At 38.4% G+C, this 12107-nt stretch overlaps 1 protein-coding gene across 1 annotated transcript in view; it reads left to right on the top strand.

The window, feature by feature from the left end:
* Positions 1 to 12107, top strand: part of SEL1L2 (SEL1L2 adaptor subunit of SYVN1 ubiquitin ligase) — a 123549-nt gene that overhangs the window by 64946 nt on the left and 46496 nt on the right. The window contains exons 5-6 of the mRNA XM_061209838.1: positions 278 to 380; positions 4747 to 4909. Of these exons, the coding sequence (XP_061065821.1) occupies positions 278 to 380; positions 4747 to 4909 (266 nt within the window). The remainder of the gene's footprint in view (positions 1 to 277; positions 381 to 4746; positions 4910 to 12107) is intronic.

Genomic DNA, 12107 nt, shown 5'->3' with positions numbered 1-12107 from the left:
TTGCAGGACTTTGTACCCTCTTCCCAGACCGGGAACACCTCTCTCCCTCCTACCATCAGAAACATCTGTCTGTCTCCTCTACCCTCCAAGACCTTTCACAAAAGAGAGGAAGAGAGTACTTTTGCAGGCAGCTTCTACCATCTGACCAAAGGTGAGGTGATCTTGAAATGCAGAAGTTAGAAAATGAGAGAGAACCCCAAACTAATATTCCAGCACATTATTTTTAAAATATAAAACACAAAAATAATGTTATTTGTCCTTGTTGGTCCATATACAGTAAAAAAGCAAACGAAGAAAATTTTCACAGATGAAGGAGACCAGCTTTTTAAGAAGGGCATCAAGATCCTCCAGCAGTCTAAAAGCCGAAAACAAAAAGCAGAGTAAGTCCATCCAGCTACTTAAGCCAAGTTCAATTTCCAGGTTGAGAAAAAGGAACAATCCAAAATCTAATTTGTCATTAAAAGCTTATTGGTATAACAAGTAAGCTTATTTGCCTGTAAGCTTTTGTTTTTAAAAGGATCAAATGTTGTTTAAAGAATCCTACAAATTATCCAGCCTACAAATGGAAGGACTATGTGTGAAATTGTGGTCCCTACACATTAAATGAAAGGCAGAATGAAGGCACCGATCTGAGCATTCAGGCAAAAATATTCTGTTTTGGCTTTAATTGATTCAAATGAAATAAAAATGTATTATTCGAATTAGAGAAGTTATTGTTTTAGAATGCTTTATTCTGCCTAACAGCATTTGTACATCACTTTATGGTTTTCAGATCACTTTCGTGTATGTGACGCCATTTTATCCCCAGAACAGACTTATGAGTTAAGAAGAGTTTCATTTTTCCCCCTTTAAAAAGTTGGGAACAGAGATTCAAGGATGTTAAAGTGAGGTGATCACAAATGCACAGCTGGGAGGTGACCAAGCCGTGGCCACATGGTCTCACACCATGTCCATTGTTTCTCTTTTCACTTGTCTACTTTGTCTAAATGGGAGGCAGAAATATCTTCTCCCCCCAGGAGAGGGGCACAACTTGAGGTCCTATCAAGTCTCTAGTTAAAACCTTGGGATCAAACTCTGGCTCTGCCATTACTGGTGTGATCCTGAGCAAGTTACTTAACTGCTTCGTGCCCTGGATAATGCAATCAAGCTCTTAGAACAATGTCCTTAGTAATAAGGAGATAAGTGTTTGTTATTTTTATCTCTAGTCCTCTAAATGGTAAGTGGAAGGTGTGGAAGAGAAGGCAAGTGTGTCTTGAACCATAATAGAAAGAATGGACTCTGAACCCCCGACAAGGAGACTTCTTTTGTTTTCACACAAATTAGGCATACCAGCCCCACGGGAAGCATCCCAGAGCTGTGGTAACCAGCCCGAGGCAGGCAGCCGCAGAGTCCATGAATTCTTTCTGAAAACTCAAAGCCTTTGAGAAGAGCATAACAGTGTAGAGGATGAGGGTGAGGGTGGGACACTCAACTGTGAACCTGGTTATAAAAACATCACAACGTCCATTTTTCAAGCTCCTGCTTTGTGTTAATGTGGTAGGCATTTATGTGTAGGATATTACTCATTGCTCACAATGATACTGTAAGACATAAATTATTATCCCCACATTATGGAGGATGAAATGGAAGGTCAAAAAGATTCTGATTTTTCCAAAGTGACAAGAAGAAGGAAGTAAGGGATTTGGTCCTCTCTCTAGGGAAAATTAAATTAGAAGCTCTTTATAAGAGCAAAGGAAACCATCCTCAGCAAAACTCAAGGCTCATGCTGAGCATTCCTGGGGGCTCTCATGATGGGGATGGAGTTAAATCAGACCCCAAACGACAATCCAGCCTGATGGGGAAGTCAGCTCACTCGGGTGCCACTGAGTGGATGAGTAAGGATAGGATTTCTCAAGCTGGCCAGGCTAGATGAGAGAACAATGGGAAGGGCTGTTCTCTGAGATTTCAGACTAGCTCTGCCTATAGCAGGTGAACTCAAGATGAGGGGCCCCATCAAGTCCAAGGAAACCCTAGATTCAGCCTGATGGGACAAAACTACTCTTAGAAGGTTCTGCTTAACCTTGATGCGTGCCTTCCTTTCTGGCTTAAAGGATGGGGAGAAAACCCAGCCCTTCAGTGCAGGACCATGCAGCAGTGCAGGAACCTTCATGCCTACCTGGTGTCATTCAATCTCCGGTTATTCTTTCCCAGTCTATCCTGCTCCAGTCCTTGCCCAAGAACCTGAGAAGAACAGCTTATTTCTGTAGCAGCATAGATACATGAGAGGGTACATAAATCTGAGTCTCCTGACCCTTCAGCATGTGTAGCAGTTGAGACCTGAAACCAAATATGTTCATAACAAAAGACCCTAGGAGTTTGTGGGCAAGATGGGTGAAATTCCTTCAGTTTTCAGGATGGTCTGCTCTCCACTTAAGCCAGTTACATCTAATATAGCCATCTTTAAGATTCTGGTCAGACCAAAGAGGAATCATATCTCTCCTATTCATCTTCTACCCTCCCCCCTCGTTGCTTCACCGCTTCTCAGATGAGGGTAGCATAAGTTAGAGGGGCTAGTAGAATTTTTGGCTCATCCACACCCACATCTTGGTCTAATTCATTTATTCAGTCTCTTCATATATAGGAAAGGAAAATTGTTGAACAAGTCAGTGCTGTTACAAGTACAGATGTTAAGCAAGCATATGTCAGGGAAACACAAACTTGTCTGAAGGAGTCAAGAAACCTCTATGACATCCCGGGTTAACTGTCATTAAGAATTACTCCCCGTCAGTGAAGAAGCTGTGAAGATAAGCTGCTGCCCCACACCAAGTTTCTGATGTGTCCTAGAGATGCATTTAGCCTCCTCCTTCCCCAGCACCCACCTGAGCATCCAATGTCAGATCCTTTAGAGACAATCCAGATACCTAACTGAACTTTCTTTTGGAGATCTGCCCCTGCAGCCCAGTTTCTCCTACTTTTTCACTCTTGGGGATTGCAGTCCAGATCTTAATCCCACAAACTTTACCAACACCTTTCTCCTGCCCTTGGTCCTGCTTCTGGTATTCCATATATCACCTTGGACTTTCCTGACAGGGGACCTAAGTACCCACCCCTCCCTCAGAATCAAAGACACCTAGAGGGGTTGGTTTTGCAAACTTTGCTGCCCCCTGGGACCAGCGACTGGATATACTGCTGGCCCCTACAGCCCATCTCAGGTTTCTCTGCCCTGGACCATGTCGGTGCCCTTCTAGTCCCAGCAGGCTATATGGCTGCAGCAGCAAGCCATGTGACAGAAGAGCTCCCAGGAGTCTGTATCCTGTTGCCATGCCCATCCCTTGATGCCAGACATTTGAATTCATTGACCTTTGAGACCTTCTATTTTATTATTTGCCTTCTGGTCCCCAGAACCTCTGCTTGCTTTGACCATGGCTAATTTCTTGCTTGATCTCCTGGCTTCTTTTTGTCCCACTGGAGTCTACTCTCTGTTTGCCATCCAGGACCCTAATGCGTACCTGGATGTCACTCATCCTGGCCTTTTTGGCCCATTCTGTTCTGCTCCAGCTTTTGATCAAGAGCAGCTTATTCTAGAATCAGCATGGGTAGGGGTATATAAAGCTGAGTCTCCTGATCCTTCTGAATTGGTAGCTGTGGTAGATTTGTGTGTTTGTTCCTGTATTTGAGTCAAGGTCACAGGCTTGACTGATCTTACTGCTACCAAAAAGGAAGTTATAAGAGTAAAAATAAATCCCCAAAGCACTCTCTGTCTCCAACGCAAGTTTTGACCTTGCAAGTCTCTCCATCATTACTTGCTACACAGATCAGGTCCGGGTGACTTCTGACCAGGATTCATAAAATGCACTGTGAGGCAATCCTCTGGCATCTATTTTGGTAATCACTAAACTTTACGTGATTTACCCACTCATTATAGGAGAAAAAGTACCATGCTATAAAACTTTAGAATCTATGCAATAGTCCTAGTAATAATAATGGCTAAATTTATTGAGTGCTTACATTGTATCAGGCAGTATGCCAGGCACTTCACATGGATTATCTCATTGAATCTTCCCAGCAACCCTATGAAGTAAGTGCTCTTATTATCGCCATTCCATAGATGAGAGAGGCACAGAGAAGTTAAGTAACTTGCCCGAAGCTCTCAAACTAAATTAGTGGTAGAGCCAGGATTTGAACCCAGGTATTCAGACTCTAGAGCCCTAAAAGCCATTAAGGTTTTGTTTGGTTATTGTTTTCCCACACAGTCTGTCTTTGCTGTGCTGAATAGTATGTTCTGTTTTAGAAATTTATTTTGGAATATAAAGGAACTGTTCTCATGATAGTAACTTCCAAGATGCGACATTCCAGTTTTTATTATTTTTAGTTGATTTTGATTATATTGTTATGTATTTCAGAGTTCATTTTATAAATCAAATACTCATAATTAATGGGAGTTGCCGTGGGAGAGTTCACTATTTTAAGACAAGTGCCCCAATTTTTCACTTCACTTGGTCTATAAGCTTGAAGCATGATATAGCCTAAATATTTCTACTTTTCAGCAGCTTCATTATTTGTCAGATATATTTGAAATTATAATCTTAGACTGACCTAGGGCTGAAAAAAATCTACTGGTCTAGAAATGTAATGGACTTCAGCCAAACGGTATTGTTAGTAGCAACATCAGCCAGGTCCTACTTGTCAGAGGGAAGCAGTATGAAGGGGGGAGCAGCAAGTTTCAATTTTGATAATCACATTTCTAACTTCGTATTCTTCAAACAGAGCCTACAAACTCTTTGCTAAAGCATCTGACATGGGAAACTTGAAAGCTATGGAGAAAATGGCTGATGCTTTGCTATTTGGAAATTTTGGCATGCAAAACATAACAGCAGCTATCCAATTATACGAGTCCTTGGCTAAAGAAGGATCATATAAAGCCCAAAACGTGAGTTTTGAAAGAAAATTAAACTTTAAATAGCTACATCCTGAAATAATTATAGGCAAATAACATGTGAGAGGAGCTGAGCCTCTACTGCATGAGCCCAGGCCTAGGAAAGTTACTGTAATGCACTGAGTGTAATGTTCCCGTCGGGGCAGGAACGACCAGGAGCCCGAGGCAAATTCTTCTAGCTCTTGAGTGACTTTCAGGAATGGAGCAGAGCTGCTCTCTAACCCACCTTCCCACCATCCATGTCCATGTGTGTGTTCTGAAATAATGTGAGAACTCTGAAGCCCTAACATAGTTAAATTTTATATAAAATATATTCACCTATGCAAAGAAATATGGAACTAAATCTCCTACCTTAGGATGCCTGGTTTTTACACTTCAAATATTTTATAAGCTATATATATTTCCTTTTCTATTTTAATATGTGTATTTCATTTTATTCCAAGAATAACATAAGCATTTCATAGAAAATCTGGAAAACAGAAAAAAAAAAAAAAAAAAAAGTCCTTCACAAGCCAACCATCCTGACTCAACTACTGTTAGGACTGCTTTACATTTCTGTTTGGCTTCTTCCTCTGTGCATCTTTCTTTTTAAAAACATCATCATAATCACATGTATTATGATTATGATGATCATTTTGTTTCTGGCTGCTTTCACTTAATGCTATAGCAAAAGTATGTTTTCATGTTGCTGGTCTTCTTAATGAAAACATTTCTTTCTGATCACAAAAGAAATTTATGCTGATTACAATAAAAACCGGCAAATTCAGAAATTATGAGGAAGACACTAAAAGTTGTCTAAAAGCTTTTCCCATAGATCATTTTTGTTTCCATCCAGTAAAGTGTAGAAGCTAAGCTTTGGAGTCAGGCAGATCTAAGTTCAAATGCACTCTACCGCTTGCTTATTGGATAATTACTTAACAAAACCCTTTCCCCTTCTTCTGCATGAGAATTTGACCTTTGGTTCACTCTCTACTTCTGTTTCCCTGGTAATATGATAGGAGTGAAATGTTAACTATGTTTCTAGGTAGTATTGCTTATTGTTGAAATGACCTCTACTTGGTAAACTACCTTTGGACTGGGAGAAACTGTTATGAACTATAAATACCTGATGGTGGTGATGATTCTTACCGGGATCCTGGACACTATGCCTATGGAGTTGTTACAGGGGGAATATGAGGCTTTTATGTCAGGGTGCCTCTTACACCACCCAATGTGGATCTCATCCCCTTGTGTCTGAGTCATCTGAGGGACCAAAGATGAGGGCTGCTGGAGGACTATGTGACCTGCTGCAAGGACTCCCACAGAAAGGAGGCCTGATGCTACCCTGCTGGCAAACTGTGATTCCTGTGCTACATCTACCTGAAGAGACTGGTGGCATGTGTAGCCTGTGGGAGTCTTGTGAGTCTGCATATTTATTTGAACCAGAAGTTGGACAAGAGGAACTCTAATGGGTGGGGTAACCTCTCTAATTTTCACCTGTAGAGTTAGGATAATGATAAAACACCAGGTTCTATGTCTATCTGGTTCACTGCTATATCTCTAAAAATTTAGTGCAGTGCCTGGGACAAAAAATATTAGTTGAATGCTGAATTAATTCATGATGAATGAATTAATGGAGTTGTGAGGATTAAAATAATGTGTGAAGGCACTTAATTCCATACCTGGAACTTTATAATCATTCATCATAAAAGATATAAATGCAATTATTACTCTTACTATTATTCTTCTAGAATTTTTCCTATAAGTATGTAGAAAATTTTTTACAAAAATGAGACATACTTTAATTGCTGTTTCCTAATCTGCTCTTTACTCACTTAATAATATATCACAGATATCTTTCCCTGTGAATATATCCCATATTTGGTTAATCAAAAATATAAAGCTCCAAAACAGACCAAATGTTACCATCATGACCACCACAACAAATAATGTCACCTAATTCCTTTCTAACTAGTGAATATGTGCTTTATTTGTTAGTGGGTATATTAATCAATTAATTAAGTCAACAGTTGTTTCTTGGACACTTACTATGTACCACACATAATCCTGTTGATGGGGAGAAAAAGATTAATAGGCCAAAGTCCTTATGCGCCAATCTGAAATATAAACAAATAATTTCAGCATAATTTAGGTGGACTAGAGTTAAGGTGTGTATACAGTGCTTTAGGCACAGAAAAGGGTCTGACTGGTTTTGCCTGAGGCAGGTAGGGAAGGCTTCAAGGAAGAAGCGACATTTGCTCCCAGTCTAGAATATTGGATACAGGTAACATGAAGGATTTGCCCATATTTGAATAAAGTATTTGATGCAAGGGTCAAAGTACTACTCTCAGAAAAAAAAATTCCAAATTAACATAATTGGTACATAAAACATATGGATTTTAGAGCTGAAGTCAGAGTTTCACTCCACATACTCTAGTAAGAATTGTTCTATCGCATGGCCCCAGACCTCCTGTCTATTTATGTGTGTTTGGTCTCAGGAGGACAAGAAGACAAAATGTGGGTGAGGACAGACTTATCACCTGAAAGGCTGACATTGACCTGATATGCAAAATTCAGCCACACTGTTTATTGAAATGCTACAACAGTGGTTGGAAAAAGTCTCTGCCCCAAGCTCCTCTTATGCTCTTCCTGACAACCTGAACACCCGTATTCTTCACTTGGACTTCCCCCTCCTCCCTTCAGCTCCCCGTGATCTTGCAGCCAAAGTGTTATCTGGATGGGCAGGGAGCTTACAGGACCCTGTTCCAGTGCTACAGCTGGATTCTATTCTGAAATTAACTATCATCCCTGTCATCACTATAGGAAAATCTGTTTCTGATAGCAAGTCCTCTTGCAGTTGATTTATCTCCTTGTACAAAGAACAATTAAAGATATGCCGTGGTACAAACAATGCTTTGTTTGATGGCTGGTTGCTGCGACAAGGCTGGCCACGTGCCATATTGATCACGGCTCTTTAACAGGACTGGCCAGGTGACCACCTTTCTTCTCAGGCTGTTTGTGCCAGCCTGATACAGGAATCCAGCCGCACTGCTAGGAAATATCGCTGGGAACTGCGAGGACAACGTAGCAACAGAAATGTGGCTGAAGAAACTGAAATGTATACTGAGAATGATAATGAAAGAGAGAGAGAGATAGACATAAAGGTAGAGAGAAAGTGAGAATGAAGACACTTATCTCTGGGGGAAAAGGATAAGCACAATCGGAAATACTGAAATGTTATAGATGGGAGAAGCCTGGAGTGCCAGAGGACTAGTAGAGACCTGATTTAACAAAGAAAACAAAAAAGATATGAACTCAGATTCATGCAGGCATTGAGGGAGTGGGGGAAGAAATGCAGTTTCAGGCTATGTATAAAAGGAAAGCTGGATGGAGGAAAAGAGGCATACTTATTTCTTTTCATGCACCTTGAATGGTTCATCTCACAAAAAATCCAAATAAACTAAAAGAAATCCCGATAAGGGCAATAAAAGCAAATAAGATTGTGAACAGAGTCCATTGAATTGATTTGCAAAGAATCTGTACCTTCCAAATAATGAAAACCATTAATGGTGTAGTCTTCATGAAAATGGTGAAAATTGAGGAAAGAGCAAACAAAAATAAGCCATATTTTAGAGGATGTCATAAGATATTGTAGTATACCAGCTGGAGGTAGATAAATTATGTATTTTTTATTTCTCTGATCCTCATTTAAGGAAGCAGAGATTCAGAATTAGAAAGACTCATTCTTTTCTTGATACTGATGAACTGTTTCAATAGAAAATTTGTCTGTTAATTTGCCAAACAAGAAGGTAGGGTTTAAACCTCATTTGCTTTAAGAATCAAGAAATGGATCGTAAATGGATAACTAATAAGAACCTGCTGTATAAAAGAATAAATAAAATAAAATTTAAAAATTAAAAAAAAAAAGAAATGGATCATTCACATTGTATCACCTTAAAAAACTTAATCACCGTAATGATTATTAGCACTGTGCTACTACTGAAAAAAAAATCATTTTTAGTATCAAATACTCACTTTGATAATTCTAGGATTACCTGTGTAGAGCATTTCTTTTTGACATTAGTCATCTTTTTGTATTAAGGGTGCAAAAAGGATCTGAGTTTTCCATCAGGGTTGATTCACACTTCTATTTGGCATGCAATTCGAGCTAAAAGTAATGACCACAGATGCTTTCAAGCCCCGTACAACAATTATAATAATTAAATGCTTAATCTTTTTTCTTTTAATAATTCCTTATATAAAGAGAAAAAGGGGGAACATTTAATTTTTAAGTTGTTATTATGGAACCTGAGTAATTTGCTTTGAAATATACTAAAATATCCTCTACACTTAACTCTTTCCATTCAAATCCCAGTGACTATAACACAGCACAGTGGTAGAGTTCAGAGTCTTATAAACAAATCTAATTTGCAGAGCTTGACCTTTTAAAACCACTGAAAGTATCATTGATGTCATCACTATAGTGTAGCTTCTCTTCAACTCACGGCATTTTTTTTCTGGATTAAGATTTAATCATTCTATAATCCATCTCATTTCACCTCAGCCTTATCTCAGAAAAGACCAAAGACCAAAAACTGATTATTGTAAAGTTGTTAGGTAACAATGCCTAAGTGTAAAGAAACAGGACAGCCCTGACTATAATTGGCATATTTACTACATGACAGCCCATAACATCTTTTGTCTTCCTCTAGGGCCTGCCATGCTTTAAGCAGTGGGGAGAAAAAAAAAAAATGTTAAGCCCTCCAGAGAATTAATTCAAGATCATCCATTGTTATTTTTCTGCTAAAGAGAGAGGAAGCATTCTCTTTGAGTTGATTATTTGAGGCTGGGAAAATCATGGTTTTAGCCCTTACTTTATAGAATGAGCTTTATACAGAGAAAGCTCTCCATCCCAATCACAGGATGGAAATTAACTCCCACACAATCCATTACACAACTTCACAACCTCACAATTTTCTCCAATAGGATCAGGCCAAAAAGTGTGGTAGGCTCTGCACAAAATTGATACACTGTTGGTGAAAGCATCTTATAATACAAGCTCAACTGAATAGAACATATCTTCATTTTCTTATATAAAGGTCAGTATATTTGTATACTATCAAAGTTTCTACATAAACAAACAAGATTCTAAGTTGAGCAGAATCAAAAATTGCTAAGAGTTGCAAGAAAAATAAATTATTTAGCCAATAATGTTGGCTAAAGATATTTTTACAAGGAGCCAATTTAGCCATTTAAAATATAACTACTAGGGTTAGAGGAGTACCAGGATTCCAGACGCTTTCCATTGGTAATAACAGCCTTTATGATCAACTTTCCTGAAAAGGGAGCCTTTGAGACTAAAGAGGAATTGGCAGAATCTTAGATTTTTTTTTTAGTTTATGGATTAAGTAGATTACAAATTATAAACTACATGTTAGAGCTATTATGCTTTTAAGAACTGAACTCTGCAGTCAATTCCCTAGTTTAAAAAGTAAGATAGTTCTTTATCCTTGAAATTTTAATAAAAAGTTTAAGAAATTATTCATTTTCTGTTTTGATGGAATTATCAGACCTTGTTGTATCTTGATTTTAGGGAGACATTTAACAAAGTCTTGCATCATGTTCTCATGAGCTAGATGAAAAAGTAGAAACGTGGGCTTTGATAATGGTAAATAAAGAGTATAGACTAATAGGTTGATGCCAAGGTGAAAGCAAGTCTGGTAATCCACCTCAGGATGCTGCCTATGACCCTGTGCTCTTCAAATATTCCAACAGCTATTAAGCTGAATGGCTAATACCAAATTGTTTTTCATTTGAAGCATAGAAAGAAAGGCATATTACCCATGATTTGCGTAAGAGTGTAGAATGAACTTCTAAAAATGGTGATAGGAATAATAAAGCTACAAATGAGTAGCAACTTGAAAATATTAGGAACACCAAAACAGACTATTACAATTATGTTCTGACAAAAAATAGTGTTATGACTCTATTGAGAAGAGGAGGAAGGAGAAAAAATAAAGTGATGTAGATGACCTAAATCATCATCTATCATCTAGCAAATCTATAGCTAATGTGCGAAATATATAAATTAACAGCAAGTAGTAGCAACTTATCAGGAGTCCTAATGGTGGTAATTATTAGAAGAAAACAGCTAAAATAATTTAAAGTTGTTATCTCTGAGGAGACAAACAGGGAGTAGCCTAGAAAGGAGCAGGGCATTGATATTTGTATTTTAAGCCCTCGGAAGTATTGGAATTTTAATTTTTAATACATATGCATCTCTTAATTTGATAACAAATATATAAAAAGTTAAATTTAGATATTAACTCTCCCCCCCAAAAGGAATTATGCTTAACAACAGAAGTACTCTCCTACTGAAAAGAAAGCAGAATCTTTGGAAAATGTCAAATTCCGGGTGTAGGGCAAGAAATGTACAAGATGATGTTGAAACATCTTATCCTACTTGATGGCAAGGACGCTGTCAGAAAATACTAGGATTGAGAATTCCCTGGTGGTCCAGTGATTAAGGCTCGGCGCTTTCACTGCGGTGGCCCGGGTTCAATCCCTGGTCGGGCAGCTCAAACAAGCACGAATTACTAAAGACGGAACAATTGAGCACGAAGATGAATAATGACCACAATGGACTGAAATACCTCAAATGTACTTAAATCCATTAGTTCATAATGATACTTAGAAACAACTCTCTTTAATCACTTTGGAGGATGTTAGAGAACCAACTCTCATTATTTTGAAAACTGATAAACGGACAGGTTCAGACATTTATTGACTATTCTTCACAAACTGTATCTCAGAATATAGGAGACCAAGGAAAGTTTTTCTTTATAAAATTATTCCAGCTAATAAATGAGGAAGGAATGACAGGATTAGTATGGTATCTTTTTGCCACCCCTAATAAGTCAATGGACCTACGCAGTGGTCATTACTGGCTGCTAACATCACAAAGCAAAGACAAGAAACTATATACCTCCAGATGGAAATACATAACACTTCCTATGAGACAATCTTGCCAAACACATTACACCTAAGTTTGATCAAGCCTCTAAATCTGACTGCCAGCCTGTAGAAAATACAGTATTGTGATCAACAAAATCCAGGCTAAGTATAACTCTATAGGAGGAGTGACTGGTTTTTTCAACAACAATGAAAAATTACAAGGAGAAAAGAGATGGATAAGAAACTTAGATATTAAAAA

This window comes from Eubalaena glacialis, chromosome 13, assembly GCF_028564815.1.
Source record: "Eubalaena glacialis isolate mEubGla1 chromosome 13, mEubGla1.1.hap2.+ XY, whole genome shotgun sequence".
NCBI classification, from domain to species: Eukaryota; Metazoa; Chordata; class Mammalia; order Artiodactyla; family Balaenidae; genus Eubalaena; species Eubalaena glacialis.
This window is presented reverse-complemented; position numbering and strand designations above follow the sequence as displayed.